Here is a 21581-nt window from a genome sequence, read left to right as displayed (position 1 = left end):
ATAGTTACACTTTGGGCTGTAAATCCTTCTTGGATAGAGGTTGGACGAATTCTAGGGCTTGGGATAGCCTCAAATTCGTCCAAGGCTTATCTTTGGAAAGGATTTGGATTGCTTTAAGGAAAGATTATCCAACTAGGGTTTAAGGGTGAAACACTAGGAGCCTTACAAGTATAAATAGACCCCTAGGGCAAGGGAAATCAGCACCTCTACAAAAGCAAAGAAACCCTGGCCGATTTCTAATTCCTCTCCTCTCTCTCAAATCATCCTCCTTGCTAGTTGGTGTTTGTAAGCCATTAGAGGAGTGACAATTGTGACTCTAGAGCTCCAAGACAACAAGATCAAACAAGAGATTCAAAGGTAAACTTATAGATCTGATTTTGTATAGTTCTTATACCTAATTAGTCATTAGAAGTCTTGGATTCAAAGCATGTTTAATTAGAGAAACCTAGATCCAAGCATTAGGGTTTGCATGTGCACATAGGAATGTTCATATGGCCAAAACCCATCACCTTTTTCATTGACACCTCCTGCTCCTTCACCTTTTTCATTGACACCTCCTGCTCCTTCACTTTTTTCATTGACATCTGTTTTCCTTTTTTTAACATTTAGTTTGGGCTTCCTACCAACTTCAGGTTTTTGCACTTGAGGTCTTTCTTCTTGAGGACATGTGACCTTGTTATGCCCCATATTTTTACACACACACTGCATGATATTTTTTCTCTGCCTTAGACACAGTGTGCCTTGGTAGCTTCTCTGATGCATCTCTTCTTCTGTTAACCTTTGGTCTGCCTGTCATTCTTCTATTCATTGGTGGAAGAGGTGGTATGAAGTCAGTAGGTGGCCACATATTTCTACCATTCATTCCCTGAATTATATACTTATAGGTGTTCTTGTAGACTGCTCTATAGAAAATTGTATCAACATAACCACCAACATCTCTATTGAGAAATGATATAGTTGCAACTGAATGCACACATCCATACCAATTAAGTTGCCACACTCTACAAGTGCAAGTCTTCTTGTCGAGGTCAACAACATAGGACTCAGCTATGTTTCTTGTTTCAAATTGGTTTAGACCACTTGGTAAAACCTGCCAATACCTAATGTAGACATAACATAAGTAATTACATACAATTATGAGTTTAAAGATTAGAAAGTACCTTTGAGCTTTTTTTAATTGATTCGGTAGGAGTGTAATTGCTGGGAAAGGCTTGTAATCAGGCCATGAACTACCTTTAATCTTTAATTTGTATATTCTCTCCATAACATACAATCTAATCTCCTCTAACATGGGGATGATTGGCTTTTTCCTAGCATCCCTTATCACACTGTTGAAGCTCTCAGATAAGTCATTCTCCACTGCATCACACATCTTTCCCTCTTGACAAAATGCTCTACTCCAAGATTTGGGGTTTGTTTCCATAAGATAAGAAAAGGCTGCAGGGTTAAGCACTTTAATCTCCTTCATAGAAACATTGAATAAAGGATCAGTGGATGCCTTGCTTGCCTTCCAAAACATGGTTTCATAATGCACACCACTGAATATTTTCCTAAAGTTGGCAACAATATGTCTTGCACACTGCCTATGTTCAGCAGTAGGGAGTATTTCCTTCACAGCCTCTAACAGCCCCTATGCAACAATGATGACATGTTATATAAAATGAGACTAGAATTTATTAAATTAGGAAGTAAAACAACTCACCTTATACTGATCTGACATTAATGTTATACCTAAACCATTATCCAGTTGAAGGTCATCTCTAAGGTTTTCCAAAAACCATTTCCAATTTTCTTTGTTCTATACACAGACAACTGCCCATGCTATTGAAAATATGTGATTTTTGGTATCTCTTCCTACAACACATATTAGCCTTCTGCAACTCCCTCTCCACCCTTGCAGCTTAAGCCCATCAAAACACAAGTAAAGTTTGCTAAAATAATTCTTACCATCTGGCATAGAATTGAAATCAATTTTGACTGTTGATCCTGGATTTGATCTTCTAATCTCCTCACCATATGACCACAACTTTGCATAATGCTCCACTAGTGTTCCTTCAATCAGTTCAATTGCATACTTCTTTGCTTTTCTACACTGTCCCATACTCACATTTATACCAAATTTCTCTTTAACCTTATCCCTAAGTAGCCTCACACTAACCTTTTGTTTCTGTAAGAATTGTGTTGTATAATGGGTACCTATCCATGAATAATTCACAATTGAACCTAACTTGAAGTTTCTTGCACAATTATGCTCATTTATGAGAATCTTTATCTGGAAATACTTTTCCTCACTCATCCAAGAAGCCCACATCCTAAACTTGCACTGCCCAGAACAACATTTCACTAATAGTCTCCTACTATCATTTTTTTGTAACATAACTAATAACCATTTGCTACAGCATAGTTACACATCATATGTTTCATTTGTTTAGGACTCACAAATCTCATACCTAATAAATGTATTTGCTTTTTCCAATGAACATTCTCATTGTAAATAGCTTGGTCAGTAGAAATTACCTCATCTTCTTGTGGTGGATCATATGTATCTTCACGAGGTGGACTGTGGGGGGTGACTTGCTCCTTTGGGCACAACTTACTCAGAAACTCATCATCCTTTGTCTTGTTCATAGGAATGCACTCATCAGGTTCACTTTCCACTTCTATGTAAATGCCATCATCTTGCTCACCTTGCAAATCCTCATTTGGACCTAGGATATCATCCATACCACCATGTAAATCTTGCATGTCGATTCCATCATCCATATCCATACGACTGTGAACTTCTTCGTGATCTTCATTTGCACCAGATAATTGGTCTAAAGAACTGCCAACTTCTGCTTGCTCTTCAAGAATCCATTTATGTACATTAACACCAAGATGGCCCATATATACATCGATTACACAATCAGAAGCATACCCTACTTCGATTAGTTCCATGTAATACATGTCATTCGCGATTAACCTTAATCCATCAGGAAAAATAATATCGAGCATGTAAAAGTAGACATTCACACATATCTCACATGTGAATCTTTCAAGGAACTTGACAAATTCCTTCTTGTCCATTCCAGCAAAATCAACATCATCAAACCTTTGCTCTGCTCCATCTGCGTAAGTAATAGAGGGGTACCTTGTAAAAATTCTAGTAAAATGTAGATCAATCTTCATGAAAACGGCCATAGCAACAACAAAGTTCCCCGCTTTGAGTGACTAAGACTTGAAGAAAAGGATAGGACCGAAGAACAGATCAACAACAAATTTCAATGCGGGGAAGTTAAAGAAGAAAGTTTTAGAAAGGGCAGTTGAGGGGTTTAAACGTACACTATCTCTCATTAACTCCTATGCACACGTGGCAAAGACATGGACTAAATTAATCTATTTGGATATGAGGTAGAAATAAAAAATTGCTAGGTAGAATGGGGTCACCGGGTGACCCCTTCATTTTTCCAAGAGTGCCCTTTTGGAACAAGAAATAACAAGTTTATGCCCTTCAAATGCAAAAAATAGTCATGAAGGACCATTTAAACCATTATACGTAACTTTGTTGGGCTACATTGACAATAACCCATATACAAATGGTTTAACACTTTAACAACTATAACCTCTGGTTTTTAAGATATTTTAATTTTAAATAATAATAATGTTTTCCGATTGATGAGAACTAGCGAAAGACTCTAACTAAAAATCACCCCTCCTAATTCAATGCTTCTCAAAGCATCACCGTCGGCGTTACCTGTTAACTTCAAATTCAGCTTCAACACCATTTCAAACTCGACGTTTCCTTCTTTTAACAATTGCAGCGTTTCCAACGAAATTGGGGTCGGCGACACGATATCTGGAAGAAGAGGGGTTGTAGCGGTCGGAGCTGGCTATACCAAGCGGCTACTGAAACCCATGAGCTTATGAGCTTGTTGACGAATATTGTTTGGGGGAGGAACTCATGACGACAACCATAAGCAAAAACAAACCATAAGATGGTCCGAATTAAAAATAAAAGTTAGGGATTAAACTTGCGAGTTACTCCAAACCATAAGGACCATTAATGTAATTTACTCTTAATATATTATATATAATGTAGAGTAAATTACACGAATGGTCCCTATGGTTTGTGGTAATTTGTACGTTTGGTCCCTAACTTATTTTTTTTAACTCGGAAAGTCCCTACTGTTTGTTTTTATTATGCGCTTGGTCCCTACTGTTTGTTTTTGTTATGCGATTGGTCTCTGTCTTACCTAAAAAGACTATTATTTAAATAGGAAAAAATTGTGAGATAGGTAAGGTAAGGTGAGGGGGTTGGGGTTGGGGTGTGTTTATTTAAATATTTTAAAAAATCAAGGGCAAAATAGTATTTTTTAGGTAACATAGGGACCAATCGTGTAACAAAAACAAACAGTAGGGATCTTCCAAGTTAAAAAAATAAGTTAGGGACCATACTAGGGATGAAAGTGGGTCCAAACCCGGATAGGATGGACCCGGACCCGGAAAACCCGGAACCGGTTAACGAGATTTTTTAGAACCGGAAACCGGACCGGTATATAGGAACCGGTTCCGGTTCGGTTTCGGGTACGGTACCGGGTAAAGTGGGTATAGAACCGGAAAACCCGGAAACATCAAAGTGAGTAGGTTGGAACCGGATAAAGTGGGTTTAGAATCGGAAAAACCGAAATTTTTTGCTAATTACTTACTACTTCGTGGGTTGAACTTTGAAAATTTTCATATTGATATCACGACTTTGGGGGACTGTAACTCATTGAATATGAAACCAAAATTAACTAAATTATAGTCTAAAATCATGTACAAACTCTAAAATACACTCTGGAAAAAACCGCATGTCAATCCGACTTTAAACAAAATGAGATATGCATGTGTTAACATTTTCACAGAATACAAAGTACAAAAACAAATAGCTGAAAAGTTAAAAAATTTTAGTTTTGATATCCCGACTTCGTAGGACTGTAAATCATTGAATATTAAACCAAAATGACAAAATTATAGTCTAAACTCATGTACAAAATGTAAACTACAAGTTGGTAAAAACTACATGTCAATCGGAGTTCAAACGAATTAAATATGCATGTTTTGAAACTTTCACCGAATACAAAAAAACTAAAAAACTAAAAACTTCCAGCTTTGATATCTCGATTTTGGAGGACTGTAAATCGATGAATATAAAACTAAAAATGACAAATTTATAGTCTAAAATCTTGTACAAACTCTAAACTACACGTTGGAAAAAAACCTCATATCAATCGGAGTTGAAACGAATGAGATATGCATCTTTTAAACGTTTCACAAAAACCGGTTCCGACCCTAAAAGTGGTTTCGGTTCGTAACACCGATTCCGGTTTTTAGACCCGGACCCGATGGACCCAAGCCCGGATTACCCGGAACCCAGATAAAGACAATTTTTAAACCCGGAACCGGTTCTATATATTCCGGTTCTAACGGTTTCGATTCCAGTTATTGTCCGAGTTTCCAGTTTTAAATCTCATCCCTAGACCAAACACGCAAATTACCCTAAACCATAGGGACCATTTGTGTAATTTACTCTATAACGTAAGGTTCGCATTGTTGCACTGCATGATTAGTGCTGTGTTTATACGGTATGACATGATAAGTGCCGTATTTATCATTTATTGAACATAAAATGTGAAACGCGCCGCCCATCAATCTGATCACCGCCACAGAAACTCGTAATCTCTGATCTGCCGTGGCAATGTCGATGTCGATGACAATGGGGTTTTTTGCCCCAACGAAGTTCAAGGCCAACGCTGTTATGAATTACAACGAACAACACCACCACGCGCTTGATGCGTCGTATGTAAAACGCGCCGCCGAGTTATCAGACATGTCCGCCGGTTTCACCTCGCCGCATCCTAACTTTGGCTGCGTGATATCAAAAAACAGCAAAGTTTTCGGAGAAGGATACCTTTACGCTCAAGGGACGAAACCGGCGGAGGTCCAGGCGGTGGAGGCCGCCGGAGAGTACTGCAGAGGCGCCACTGCTTATGTCAATATGGAAACTGAAGACTGCAACAACGATAACACCTCTCTATCTGCTTTTATTAAGGTTTTTGTCATTGCTTCATTTCACATTATAGGATAATTTCTTCAAATCTACATGCTTAATAATCATAATCCGTAGGCTGGAATTACCAGAGTTGTAATTGGGATCAGAAATCCATTGCAACATCTTCGTGGAAATGCTATTCAAACATTGCGAAGTGAAGGACTACAGGTTGATGTTCTTGGGGAAGATATAAGAGGTGTCTCCATGGAGGTACGTATTGTATAAATCTTTAGCATTCTGACATGTTTCTTTTCTTTCTTTCTAATTTGTTGTTATTCAATCTTATACTACGTTAATTCTTCTAGGATGCTCTGAAATCATGTCTTGTTGTCAACGCCCCTTTGCTATATAGATCAGCGTTTCAACTCCCATTCTCTGTTTTAAAGTACGCCATGACCCTTGATGGTGAGTTTTAGTGATGATACATGTTTTGTAAAATCAAAACGTTGCATTTGCTCCATTTTATCCAAATTTTTTAACAGGAAAAATTGCTACTAGTAGTGGACATTCATTATGGATAAGCAACGAAAAGTCAAGATCACGAGTCTTTGAGTTACGTGGTAGAAGCGATGTGGTTATTGTAGGAGGAAATACACTACGCAAAGATAGTATGAAACTTTAATTATTGTCACCTAGTTAATTATAAATAAATACTTCTAAAGTATTTAGTAAAAGTTTTTTGAAATATATAAATAGATCCGCGTTTAACTCCAAGAAATGGTGGTGCTCATTTACCTACACGAATTGTTATGTCACAAACACTTGATCTTCCCGAGGTTGCAAATCTTTGGGATGTTAGAGATGTGCCCACAATAGTTGTCACTCATAGAGGCTCAAGACGAAGTTTTCAGAAGTTTCTTGCCTCAAAAGGGGTTGAAGTAGTGGAATTTGACGTTTTTAACCCTAAAAAAGTTGCGGAATATCTTTATGATCGTGGGTATCTTTCAGTGTTGTGGGAATGTGGAGGGACATTATCGGCATCAGCTATTTTATCGGGTGTCATACACAAGGTGTATGAAACTATATATATGATCTTTAAGTTTAATTTGTTTGAAAGTAGAATTCTATAATTGGGTAAAATTATGATGTAGGTGCATGCTTTTGTTGCTCCTAAGATAATTGGAGGAAGGAATGCGCCTTCTCCAGTTGGGGAACTTGGGATGGTTGAAATGACACAGGCTTTGGAGTTAAGTGATGTTTCTTATGAGCAGGTTGGTTTTATATTGCAAATGTGCTTTCATTGATATGTAGAATTCATTTTAAACAAACTTGATAAATTAATTGCAGATAGAATCTGATGTGCTTATTAGTGGATATGTGCAACCCATTCCTGATTTGACACAATCAACAATTGATCCAACTTTATTTCCTAAGATAATTGGTGGGAGGAATAAGCCACCCAAAATTATGTCTTTAGGTCACCATGAAACCTAATCATATATACTATACATCCTCGCTGACCACCTTTGATTTTGTGCTAGCACATCTTAATAAATATGGTGGTTTTTTTATTATTTTTTATTATTTTTACCGGTTCACCAAGTATGTAGATTGAGAAGTCTTTTTGTTTGTAACCTGTTTTGTTTCATTATTATAATAGAAGTATGTTTTTAGCTCCTTTACCTTATGTATATACATTCATAACCCAAGAGTGAGAGTTATATTTTTTGATCAAATTCACGTACGTATATTTGTGAGTTCCTATTAATCCTATTCTCAGGGACTTCCTCGATGCCAAGTATCCCACCTTGTTATAATAATTTATAATATATTTAAACGGATGTATTTGGATTCGCCCTATTATATGTATAAGTTTTTTTTACGTCCTTAACTCCTTTAGTTTTCAACAATTCTTCTAACGGCTACATTATCAAAAACAAAAAATTTAGGAGCTTTGTTACAGAGTTAACTTTCTGTAGTTGTAATATTATGATATAATTAATTTGCATCAAAATGACCATAAAAGGTGGTCATGTATGTGTCACAAGTATACAATCAACAAAAGTAATTGAAATAAAACAAACGAAATTCAGATATATATAATATACAAGAATCAATTTAAAGAAAACATACTTGTACGATGATTACATAGAAAATACAATCACAAAATTGTAGAGATTGAGGCCTGCTTTGTAGTGTCCTAAGACAGAAATTTCCCTGGAATGGGTCTGTCTTGAGGATACAACAATCCAGTTCAAGAACAATTCTTGAATCTGTCGAAGTTCACCATGATTCATTTGGAAAAAATAAACGATTTTTGAGAGAAAGTGTTTGTGTATCGTTAGCATTCAAATTTTGTCTGAATTCCTTCATTTATAGGCTTCCAATGGTGGTTGTAAACCACCAACCAAAATTAACTGCCAAAAACTGTTTGCAGTTAATCTTTTATTTAACAGAATTTGTTTTGCACTGAATAAATAAAAAATTAATTAATGACTAAATAATTTCGGATTATATATATAAAAAAATTATTAAATTAATGACTAAATAATTTTGGATTATATATATAAAAAAATTATTTAGTCAAGAAGAGCCCAAGGCCCTATCTTTGACCATTAATATTTAATAATACAAGCCTACTACTAGCCCAATTTGACTAGTCCAACACCACAACTCAAACCCAATATGCTTAACCCATTACTTGATCCATTTGATTAAATGAGTGGGACAAGACTTATAATGTGGGAAAATGTTTTCTCTTCCACCAATGTGGGATAAGTCCCACATTGTAATTTTGTAGAGCAAAGTTCCAACAATACACCTCATTTTCTATTCAAACTCCAAGAATACCCCACATTTGAATAGAAAATAAGTGAACTTTGATATTCAAATAAGGGAAGTAAGATATGACATGCATCTGAATAGGTGTTGTAAAACTTGAACCTTTCATAGTGAGTACTACTTGGATCTACTTTATGGGTAGTGAACTAGAGTCTTGAACTAACCACTTTGTATAGTAGAATCAAGACAAGAGGTATCACACATATCATATATAAACATGGTTCATTTCTTACCGTTGTGTTCTTTACGGTCATGAACAATCCTTTCTTCATGAGACTTTTAGAGAGCTTAGCCATATCAGCTCCCAAAGATGCGACCTCACATCCATCTCACATAGGTAATGGTAATCTGGAACGATCCGTACTATTCCACTATAAAAGCTATCAGCATTATTAAGAATAAAGAATTCATCCCTATATCATCAACGGAAAACACAAAATAAATATCATAGGAGTGAGCATACCTTTGTGTTAGTGCTTCTTTGAGTCTTCCCCAACTAGTTGTCCTATTGAACCTAGACCATGGGATCTCCAATGTTGCTAGGTTAGGTTTCCGCCAAGTGGTGACTCATTGTGTTAGCTTTAAGTCCATTCCCGTCGATGTGAAGAGAACTTGTTCTCTACTAAGGCCTTTTGTCAAGGGAACATCTATATTTTCCTTTGACTTTATGTAACTAATGGAAATGATTCCATTCTTCAACAAGTCTCTTATTGTAATATGTTTGCGCCTAATGTGTCTCGACTTGCCATTGTATATATGACTTTGTGCTCTAGTAAGAGCAGTCATACTATCACAATGTATGACAATGGCAGTAGCAGGTTGAGGCCACAAAGGAATACCTTCTAGGAAGCTTTTAAGCCATTCAGCTTCTTCAGCAGCTTTGTCTAAAGCAAAAAACTCTTCTTCCATTGTAGAACGCGTATTCACAGTTTGCTTAGATGATTTCCAAGAGTTAGCAGCTCCACCAAGAGTGAACACATATCCACTTGTGGATTTTGCCTCTGAAGTATTGGAAATCCAATTTGCATCACAGTACCCTTCAAGAACAGGAGGATATTTTGTGTAATGCAGTCTGTAATTCATTGTATGCTTTAAATATCTAAGCAGTCTCACTAATGCATACCAATGATCTTTCCCAGGATTGTGGGAGTAGCGACTCAATCTACTTACACTATATGCCAAGTCTAGTCTTGTACAATTTATAATATACATTAAGCTACCAAGAACTTGAGTATATTCTAACTGAGCTACACTATCACCTTTATTCTTCTTTAGATTACTAGAAGCATCAAATGGGGTGACAACCGACTTGTCATCATGGTGTCCAAACTTCTTGAGTACGCTTTCAATATAATGGGATTGAGTAAGAGTATAACCATCTAGTCTTCTTTGAACTCTTACACCAAGGATCGTATCTACTACTCCCAAGTCCTTCGTGGAAAAGGAGGAGTGTAACATTTTCTTGGTTTGATTGATCACATCCAAATTAGTACCTATTATAAGCATATCATCCACATAGAAGCATATGATGACACAAGCATTCTTGTATTGTTTGACATAAACACATTTATCACATTCATTTATTCTAAATCCATTAAAGAGTAATGTGTTGTCAAACTTCTCATGTCATTGCTTTGGAGCCTGTTTTAGTCCATAAAGTGATATAACTAACTTACAGACTTTGTTTTCTTGACCTTTAACCACAAACCCTTCAGGTTGATTCTGTTGGACTAGTGTCTAAGTCCATAACTATTTTGGTATGTACTTGACCCGATGATGCATGGTCCTTTTGGGTTGCCTTCACCAAAGCAACTTGATAGGATGAATTATGGAGAGAAACGATTAAATATGATTTATTAATATATTATTAGAATAATATATTAAAGGAGAAATCATATTGTTTAATTAATATTAGTCAATAATTAATTGGTAATTAGTTTTGTGACTAACAGATATTAATTAAACTTAAGGGACTGGAATTGTAATTATAAGATAATTGCAATTTGGGCCATGGATTGCCTTATATTAAGGAGTGGACGAATTCTATGGGGAAGCCCATAAGAAATCGTCCAAAGCCCTTAAGGAAAGGAATCCATGGGTTGCTTAAGGCTTAAGCATCCAAATTAGGGTTTCCTTGTTAGATAACCCTAATAGTCTCACTATATATAGACCCCTTATGACCCAAAAACGTGGCTAAGCATCCTTCTAGGGTTTCACACATTTTTGGGCAGCCTCCATCCTCTCTCCTCTTCATCCTCTTGCTCTTGGTGTTTGTGAACCATTAGAGGAGTGACATTTGTGACTCTAAGCTTTCTAAAGTCAGTACAAGGAGGAATTGGGATTGTTATTGCTATATAACAATCAAGGTATGATCTAAACCCTAATTATATGTCATATTGATTATCATATTCTAGATCTAGGGTTTATAGTCTTGGATAACTTGCATGTACAATAGAGAAACCTAGATCCAAGCATTAGGGTTTGTATGAGCACATAGGATGTTCTTATGACTAAAAACCCATCAGTGGTATCAGAGTCTAGATTGGTTTCTATTGTATTGATGCCTTGTATGTTGAAAAAATTCGTTTTTTGTGGTTCTGCTTGCTGAACTCGCCGAGTTCATGCTGACTCGACGAGTCCATGCCTGACTCGACGAGTCGGCTGATCAGAAGGAGGGAAAACCGGGATTTCTTGTTGTTTTTGCTTAAGGATAGTTGCCTTATCATATTAGATCAATATTAATCCGATTTTTTGATATATATATATATATATATATATATATATATATATATATATATATATATATATGAGTATATTCTTGATCTAATTGAAGATATTTATCAATTAATAAAATATTTGTTTCCTTATGTGATAATTGATTAATTATTTTGATTAAATTGGTGAATTGTTTTGCAAGAAATCGTTAAATAAATCAAATATGGATAATTATGTGATTAATTGTTAATTTAGATTATTTGATTATTTGATCCTTGTATTATGAAAAGTTTCATATTTTTCCCTTTAGGTTTTATAGTTTAAATTTGAACCGAAAAGTTTTGTTGTTTTGAAATTTAAATAGTTGAAACCCTAATGTTTTGAAAAAAGGTTTCAAAACTTGCCCTCAAGTTTTGGAATTTAAATTTTGATTAATTGTTTAATTTTGATGTATATTTAAATTCTAAACCCTAATGTTTTGAAATGTTTCAAAACTTGCCCTCAAGTTTTGGAATCTAAAAGTTGATTAAAAGTTTAATTAGGAATGTTAAATTCTAAAACCCTAGTATTGTTTTGAAAAAGTTCAAATCACACCCTTATCGTTTTATTAATTAATTAAGGTGTATAATTAAAAGAGGTTTAATAAATCCATAAAAGTCTTGGTTTACAATTTAATTGGATTAAATGTATAATTATTAAATTTGACCACCTAGTATTTATAAAAGTGTAAAATACACCCTATACTATATATAACATTAAAAGTCTAACATTATATATATGTATGAGTAAAAGTCAGTCTTACCGTTAGTAGGCCTCATTCACGGAGCTGGTCTATAAGGGGTGTTTAAGGAAATTGCCTATAAAATGGCGGTTGAATGGGTATCCACTCTTACCCACCGCACTCTTGACTAGTGGAGGGTCGTTAGCCGAACGGGTAGGATAGGACTAAACCTTCCATTATAATTATAATGAATTACAAAAGTAACTAAATGTTTTACAAATTCCCAATCTTAGTTACTTAGGCAAAAGTGAATTGATGCAATTCCATGAAATTACACTTTGTGCCCTTGCGAAGACGTTAGTGGAGCGTGTGTGGTTTACCGGCACACTAAATGGTTCTAAGCAAAGGTAGCAAAGGGTGACTCAATGTTTGTCATAGTTCGGTGGAGCGTGTATGGTTAACCGGCACATCGAATAGGTGACTGTAACATGTGGGGGCACCATGTAGTTTGCATGGTTATTCACACCCGCTTTGTGATCATCGACATCCCAGTCAAAAACAAGAGGGGCATATCGATATTTAAACATGCCATTGAAATGTTCAATGAATCTCAAAGGATCTAGTAGTTTTCATAGATTTAAAACTTAAATTTCTTTTTCGTTTTTCATGGTGGAAATTAGTGAATCGTCATTCACTTACCTTCAAATGTTCTGCAATTTGGGTTACGGCATCCCTCTCCCGAGTTGTAGGATATTGTGTTGGGTCCTAGCCTTAGTATCTCATTTGGGTGATTTACTAAGGACTCAATCAATCAACTAACTTGAATTCGTTTTCTCCCGTTTTGTAGATGTCAAAGTTCGACAACTATGGTCTTCCCAAATCCCGTGGAACAAGCATTCCACATAAAGATGGTATTCCACGATTCGATCGAGGAACAAGAAATCATGTTTCACTTCCTCCACCTCCTCCAATTATTCTCCCTAACCCACAAGTTCAAAGGCTTGAAAAGTTCAAGATCACTCAAGCCCTTTTGGCAAGTAAACAAAAGAAGGAAAGTCGGTGTGTGCACACGTCCTAGGGATGAAGTCACACATTGATAGGTTAAGAATGTTGGGATCCGTTGTCTGTGAGGAAATGGCTGTTGATTGGGTTCTTCAGTCACTTCCTAACTCATATAGTGAGTTCGTAAGAGAGTACTATATGATGAACCGCGACGTGACCCTTATAGATCTCACCTATATGCTTATTGCTGCTGAATCAGCAATGGTTTGGCGCAATAGAAAAGCAAAGTTGATTGGTGAATCTGCCTTCAAGACCTCTATGGATATAGACAATGGCAACGAAAGACATGCTATGATCGAAAAGTTTGATCATAAGAGAAAGGCAATGTCTGAAGTACTTCCATGTCATGTTCCAAAAGAGTCAATTTGCTTTTATTGCCAAGAGAAAAAGGCATTGGAGACGAAGCTGCCCCATTTACCTAAGAGATCTAATAGATGGGAGAGTCGAAACGTATGGCTCTGCTTTAGGTAAAATCCATTGACTAACCCTTTTAAGCTTCTATTCTATATTCTTAATACATAATGTGATAAGATTACAATTGATGTTTTGTAGGATCAAAGAAAAGAAAGGAAGCTTAAGGGAAGAAGTGAGAAAAATCTAACCGTGAAGAAATGGATTTCGATCGCATTACTTGAAGATTAGATTCTTGAGCTACTACTTAGAGTTAGAATAGAATTGCTAAGAAATATGTATTAGCATAGTTTTTCAATGAATTGCATTGTAAGGACAGATTTTTTCCGCAATAAAATAAATTTTGATTTTATTTATTTATTTATCCTTGCAATGGCATGTATGAAAAATTAATGTTTGAATGTTTCTAATATTAGCAATAATGGATTTGATTCTTAATTATGTTGTTTGTGGAAATGTCGAGAATTTACCAAATAGGGAGAGTTTCTCATCGCTCAAGTTTCAATTGGACAGAAACTTGGAATCATGCAACTTGGTTGCACGATGAATGAGAAATTTCATATTTGGAAATTAGACTAATTCATTGACAAAGTGTCAAGTGAAGGACTAGGAGATCGAGCACACAAAGTTGCGTGTTAATTAAGTCCACCACAAGAGTAAAGATATTCGTCATAATTTACTAATGGTTTAGTAAATATGATTACACTTATAAGATTAAGTGTAATTGTGAATTGATTAAAAGGGTTTAAATCAATAGCAAAACGAATAAGAAGAATCAAGTAGGCAGAAAGATAAAAGTTTCTCCATTCTAAGAAGAAGGGAGAGTAGCGTTTATGCTTTATGATAGGTCTTAATGATTAAGAACCATATCTCAATTGATCCTCTAAGTGAGTCTTAGTACAATTGTATGTCTAAGAAGAGGAATCAAGAATTGAAGAAATGGTTAAATCAAGAAGTAAATCATACTTCGTTCCAAAACAAGTCTTAGATTTAAGATTGTGACATTGAGTGGATAAGTATTAAGAAGGTTTATAACATTCATCAAATGTGGAAAGTTGTGATGTCTTGGATAAGACAAAGACCAACTAGGACCAATTTATGAAATGTTTTGATAAAAGCTACACTAACTCTTGAATATTTGTTTGTCAAGAAATGTTTATTGACAAGAGAATCTTATATGTCAAGGAGTCAGTGGGAGTCTTAATGGTCTTGAAAGGTTTCAAGAACAAATCAAATAAACCTTATCGATCATCACTAGCACACGAGTTGAGGTTTACAACCTATCGTGTTGACATTATTTTGTTTCTATGTTGTTCCAAATTGAGTTAATTATGCATGTGAGTCCTATGAGTTCTCATTTGAATGTATAAAAGGCAAGGACCTTGATAAATGAAAAGTACATTGATAGGAAAAAGGTGAGTTGCTTAACTACTTGGAAGACATGGTGGGCAGCTGTACTACCATAAGGCAAGAAATCAAGATTAAGGAAGTTCGGTCCATATGAGTTTGAATTTGTCGTAAACTTTGGTTTTGACAAATTCACATGGATAGGAGCACATACATCATTAAAATCTAAGTGTCATAAGATTCCCTCCTTCATGAAAATGACTGTGAGGAAATTCTTTCACTAATAGAGATTTTAAGAAGATAATGATTGTGAAATTGTATTCTCGAATTCGATTATGGTTACGGTATCCCTTTCCATGATTCGAATTGTGAGATTAGGCAATTAGTCTGAATTGTTTAGACACACATATGAGCTATCTATGGCAAAGGTGTATAAATTTAAGAAGCCTTGATAAAAGATTATCAAAGCACTAAGTATTAGAAAACAAGAACTTAAGAAATTCAATAAGTATTGTTTTTCTGGAAGTTAAGCTGGTTTCTGAATACATGTCAAAGCTAGTGGGAGCATAAGTGTTATCATGATAGTAGGAGCATAAAAGTTATGATTGTATGATTATTATGGCAAGTATTGCAAGTTAGCAATATTAATTATAGAAAACAAGAGTTATACTTTGCAAAGTCGCAAGAGTGGTAAAGTTGTTTTGCTATAATTAAGGGAGATAATATTATGCTTCATTTCAAATCTAAAGGCTTAGGTTGTGGAATGTTAATAAATTTAGTCAAAGGTACATAGTGCGTTCTCAAAATTTCGATTATGATTACGGCATTCCTCTTCACTATTCGAATTTTGAGAACATAGCAAATAAAACATTATGGCAGAAGATTGATAAAGTATCAAATCTTTATGTAAGACATTATGCATCGTGTCCCATACGCTTCGGGTATAGGATCGATTGCAAATGCTTTAATATTTGACCATTCTAAAATTTTCCAAATGTCTAGCGCATTTAGAGGGAAAAGGGACTAGAATCGGTTTTGACTAAAATAATTAAACAACTATCAAAGGACAATCCAAAGTTCGTCGAGGATTGGCCGCTTGTGAGTAGTTGGAAGTATAGTATTGGAAAATATGGAAATGTTTCCATATTGGATGGACCATATTGACATTATTATGAATAGATAAGATTCTATTAAGAATGAGTTGTCATATGGAAAATATGACAACGTGTCCATATTGGGAATTGAATATTGAAAATCTATGTCTAGATTAGAAACTTTTATGCAAAAGGATGTTCAAAGGAATGTACTTTAAGTGAGAGACATCATATCTAAGGAATTGTCTTGTAAAAATCTCCGATAGAGGACTTTGTAATTTCATTGGCAATAGTCATTGTGACTTTAGTGAAGTGACATTACACAAGGATCGTTGCATAAAATGTTAGAATCTAACATATTCCATAAGTAGCAAGAATTAGATATTCTTTCACTTGTGAAAAGGATTCAGAGTTGTGAAATGAGTATGATTGGAAATGTGTTCAATTTGATCTATTTCACAAAGTAAGAACCATAGGTAAACATTATGTGCATGCTAGGAGCATGGGACAAGTGTAATAATTCAAGTAAGAAGTTGATTACCCGAAACGAAAAATAATGAGTAATCAATATGGTGGTAAATAAAAGGTGTTTTATTTATGCTCAAAGGTTTGAGGCCATATGGGATTAGTATTATTCTTGTGTTTCACTTTGCATGTTTTGACTTCCTGAATAATTTAATTGGTTAAGAACAGTCAAATTATTCGAACGGGCCACATTCGTTCATATGTTGGAAGTAGGTATGAATGAAGACTGTCATGAATTGGTGTGTGGAATGTCTAAAAGAGTATTAGACATAAGCAAATGTTTACTACAACGTTCATGAGTGCTTATGAATATGAATTTGAGCATTGGATTAAACCCACACTCACTTGGATCACTCCATGGATTATGTCACGAGTGATTGGTGAGACGATAACATCTTATATTCTTGAAACCAAGATGTGTGAGTTGTATCTTCCAAATCGGTTGCACATTGATAATATGTAAACACACCAGTAACTTGGTGTCATAAAACATATTGTTGTGTGTGATTCGGTGAGTAAGTGCAAGCGAGCATTGAATCAAATTTTATCCGTTCCTTTTATCCAAAGTGGGATAAAAGCGATATCTTTGGGCCCCTCGATGATTTAGTGATGACAAACGTAAATGCTCGGCCGGGCTAGGGCTAATTTGATTTGTTCAATTAGTCAGTCGTCATAAATCGGAAATCGAGAAATAGTACAAAGAGAATGATTAGAAATCATATCTCATACGATATCTAGAATGGAGGAATATATGATCCCTTATCTAAGGACACGCGTATCTGATAGGATCAGAGTTGACAGCGGCTTTGGAAAGCTACGATTGCAGATCAGGATCTGAAGTCATATGCATAATAATTATTAGACTTATCCAAGTGGGAGACTGTTGGATTAGTGTCTAAGTCCGTAACTATTTTGGTATGTACTTGACCCGATGGTACATGGTCATTTTGGGTTGCCTTCACCAAAGCAACTTGATAGGATGAATTATGGAGAGAAATGATTAAATATGATTTATTAATATATTATTAGAATAATATATTAAAGGAGAAATCATATTGTTTAATTAATATTAGTCAATAATTAATTGGTAATTAGTTTTGTGACTAAAAGAGATTAATTAAACTTAAGGGACTGGAATTGTAATTATAAGATAACTACAATTTGGGCCATGGATTGCCTTATATTAAGGAGTGGACGAATTCTATGGGGAAGCCCATAAGAAATCGTCCAAAGCCCTTAAGGAAAGGAATCCATGGGTTGCTTAAGGCTTAAGCATCCAGATTAGGGTTTCCTTGTTAGATAACCCTAATAGCCTCACTATATATAGACCCCTTATGACCCAAAAACGTGGCTAAGCATCCTTCTAGGGCTTCACATGTTTTTAGGCAGCCTCCATCCTCTCTCCTCTTCATCCTCTTGCTCTTGGTGTTTGTGAACCATTAGAGGAGTGACATTTGTGACTCTAAGCTTTCTAAAGTCAATACAAGGAGGAATTGGGATTGTTATTGCTATATAACAATCAAGGTATGATCTAAACCCTAATTATATGTCATATTGATTATCATATTCTAGATCTAGGGTTTATAGTCTTGGATAAATTGTGTGTACAATAGAGAAACCTAGATCTAAGAATTATGGTTTGTATGAGCACATATGATGTTCTTATGACTAAAAACCCATCAGATTCATATATATCTCTTCGTCTAATTCACCATACAAGAAGGCAGTTTTCACATCCATTTGGTGTATTTCCAAATTATGAATGGCTGCAATTGCAATTAATGTGCGAATTGATGTAATTCTTGTAACAGGTGAGTAGGTGTCAAAAAAGTCTTGACCTTCCTTTTGACGATACCCTTTAGCTACTAAACGAGTTTTGTATTTCTCAATGGTACCATCATGTCTAAACTTCTTCTTGAATATCCATTTGTGGCCAATTGGTTTTTGCCCAATTGGCAAATCTACCAATTTCCAAGTGTTATTCTGCATAATGGAGTCAATCTCACTTTTGATTGCCTCTTTCCAAAAGGGAGATTCAGAAGAATCCATAGCATCCTTATAAGTTTGTGGTTCTTTATTCACTACATAGGTCATGTAATCAGGTCCAAAATCTTTGGCAATTTTGCCCCGTTTGCTTCTTTTGGGTTCTAAGTTCTCTTCTTCAACCTTAGAAGAACTCTCTTCATTTGATTGTAAACTTTTGTCTGGAATGGTATCATTTAGTCCATCCTCTAGAGGTCTTTTTCTAGAGCAGGTAACCTCTTTCCCTTTATCCTTAAAAGGAAAAATATTTTCAAAGAATCCAGCCCCTGCTGATTCCATGATGGTTTGGTTATGGAAATCATCAACATGTGATTTAAACACAAGAAACCTATAGGCTACACTATTCATGGTGTAACGTCCCAAAAGTTCGTACCAAAAATTTTCTTTAAATCATTACCAAAGCCATATTCAGAAAACATATCATAAGTCATAACATGAATTCAAAGTATCATTTCCAAAACATATTTTCATTATCAGAGTAAAACATCCCAGGCTGACTAATCAATGGTGTGTGCCATGCGATCACCCCGAGCTCTTCCCTCCGCTACCGGAAGCACCTGAAACCAAAACTGAAAACCATAATCACAAAGCTTAGTGAGTTCCCCAACCTACCACATATCATGCATAATCACATACAACATATACTAGGCCACGCTCGCTATTTTGGGCCTCGCCGCTACAAGCCGCGCCTGGCTTCGAGCCCCGCTCGGATACAGATCTGTTTCACTTAGGCCTCGCCTGTCACCGGGCCTCGCTCGCTAACATATAATAGCACATAAACATATCACAACACATAAGCTAAACATATGCTAATAGATCCTGTCCTAAGGCCTCGCCTACCTTGGGCCTCGCCCTTGTCCTGCTATTGATGAGTCATGGAACCCCGTCCACGCTCCTACTGATAGTGAGATACGGGCTCAGCCCACACTCACTCTTTCCCTAACTTGGGCCTCGCCCCTGCTCTGCTGCTAATGAGATGTGGTACACCGTCCACCCTCTGCTATTGGTGAGATATGGGACCTCGCCCACACTCACCACCCTACCAGGCACATACAACTATCACACAGACAACAAGTATACTCTATCATGCAAACCATTCCTTGGGCACCCGCCCTCTATCAATGGACCTTGGTCCTAAATATCATACTGGCATACAGTGCCTAGGGCTAACCCCTGGGTCTTCCTACTCATATCTACATGGGTCGGCATTATGGCCTTAGACCCATTCACACAAAGGGAAACTCACCTGGTACTGCTGAACTTGCTGGTAATCCCTCTGGCCGCTGTCTGACAACTCTCTCTGAACTGCTACTCCACTAGCTCCCCGAGCTACCAATATCAATATAGCACTTAGTCTAACTGTCCTCCGAAAGTCAACTAAGTCTACTCTGGTCAAAGTCAAAGTCCTGGTCAAAGTTAACCTTCCAGGTCAACCCTACTCGCCGAGTCTGCCTACTGACTCGCCAAGTTCATACGCTCAGAATCCTTTCATTCGTGACTCGACTCGCCGAGTTAGCCCCTGACTCGCCGAGTCTACCGATTTCCGAGTCCTGTCCTGTCCAACTCACTGATCTGAGTCTTAACTCGAAGGGTTTAAGGTTTGCGACTTGACTCGCCGAGTCCAAGAACAGACTTGTCAAGTCCAAGGAAATCTTCAACAGACTCGCCGAGTTGTTCATCCAACTCGTCGAGTTCATCTCCATCTTCATACTACTCGCCGAGTCCACTCGAAGGACTCTCCGAGTCTATTCTATCCTTCAAATATTCAGAGGCTTTTGAGTCATGCATGGACTCCAAACTGCAGATCCACTCTTTTAAAGCCTATTCCTCACGTAAAGTGGCAAACTTTATGTGTAGCTAAGGAGATCTAGGATCAAAACACTATAAACTAGGGTTTAAGACAAGGAGGCTTTACAATCAACCCATAGACTGATGCTTTATGATTCTCTAGGCCAAGATACACTTAGATATGAAGTAGCAACTTCAGATCTGGGCTTCTAACTCGAAATGGTTCTTAAACTTGCCCTTAAAGCCCCAAATCTCATGTTAAAGGTTGATCTATATGCAAAAGAGTGAAGGTAGCGACTCATTACCTTCAAATGCTCTAAAAATCCCACAAACTCTGGATCTACTTCCAATCCTTGAATCCCCAATGGTTCCCTTCTACCTTCTTCCTTCAAATCACCCAAAATGGCAAGAAAGCTTGAATGTGCAACAATGGAGGCTTAGGGTTTCGTATTCTGGATAAGAGAGGCTATAAGGAGCCCTAAGGGAGAGAATGAGATGCTTAAATAGTGCACAAAGTCCTGGATTTAGGGTTCCCCTCTTCAGACCGGACTCGCCGAGTCCTCTTTGCCGACTCGCCGAGTCGGTTACTTAATCGATCCCCTGGATCCCGCTCCGACTCGTCGAGTTCTTCCTTGGACTCGACGAGTTGACCCTTTGACTTAGGGTTTTCTTTACTTTCTTGGCCTTTTGTGATTTTAAGTGTTACAACTCTCCCCCACTTAAACTAAACTTCGTCCTCGAAGTTCGCTATGGCCAACTGACCTTTGATCTGCCTCCTACACTCTGTCTGGGAAACCTAACACCCGCTGACTACCTTTGCTAGCCTTCTGCCCGATCATTCTGACTAACATTAATCGTTGCGGATAATATTCTCGGGTTAACCCTAACCCTTAATATCCTGGAAACACAACTTACTCGACTGACAAACCTTCTGGTACTCCCCGAGTACTTATGCTGGACACCCTAGGGGGTTCACCCCTTTTACCTTGTTCTGGCCTCCCCAAGGCAACGTTCCATAACCAAC

At 36.7% G+C, this 21581-nt stretch overlaps 2 protein-coding genes across 2 annotated transcripts; one reads left to right on the top strand and one right to left on the bottom strand.

The window, feature by feature from the left end:
* Positions 1 to 691: 691 nt before the first annotated feature.
* Positions 692 to 2311, bottom strand: LOC145067629 (uncharacterized). Its single transcript, XM_079014726.1, has 4 exons — positions 1948 to 2311; positions 1703 to 1713; positions 1161 to 1630; positions 692 to 1100 (listed from the first exon to the last, which is right to left on the bottom strand). The coding sequence occupies exons 1-4, from the start codon at positions 2309 to 2311 to the stop codon at positions 692 to 694; spliced, it is 1254 nt and encodes a 417-aa protein (XP_078870852.1).
* A 3339-nt stretch (positions 2312 to 5650) lies between these two features.
* Positions 5651 to 7690, top strand: LOC145068999 (riboflavin biosynthesis protein PYRR, chloroplastic-like). The gene is made up of 7 exons (XM_079015973.1): positions 5651 to 6070; positions 6146 to 6280; positions 6376 to 6475; positions 6553 to 6678; positions 6767 to 7080; positions 7162 to 7281; positions 7358 to 7690. Exons 1-7 carry the CDS (start codon positions 5717 to 5719, stop codon positions 7502 to 7504), a joined length of 1296 nt encoding a protein of 431 aa, XP_078872099.1. The 5' UTR covers positions 5651 to 5716; the 3' UTR covers positions 7505 to 7690.
* Positions 7691 to 21581: the final 13891 nt, after the last annotated feature.

The sequence above is a fragment of the Lactuca serriola genome, chromosome 8 (assembly GCF_051521515.1).
Source record: "Lactuca serriola cultivar US96UC23 chromosome 8, Lser_US96UC23_V15, whole genome shotgun sequence".
Lineage (NCBI taxonomy): Eukaryota > Viridiplantae > Streptophyta > Magnoliopsida > Asterales > Asteraceae > Lactuca > Lactuca serriola.
Note: the sequence above shows the minus strand (reverse complement) of the source record. Positions and strands in the feature narration are given on the sequence as shown.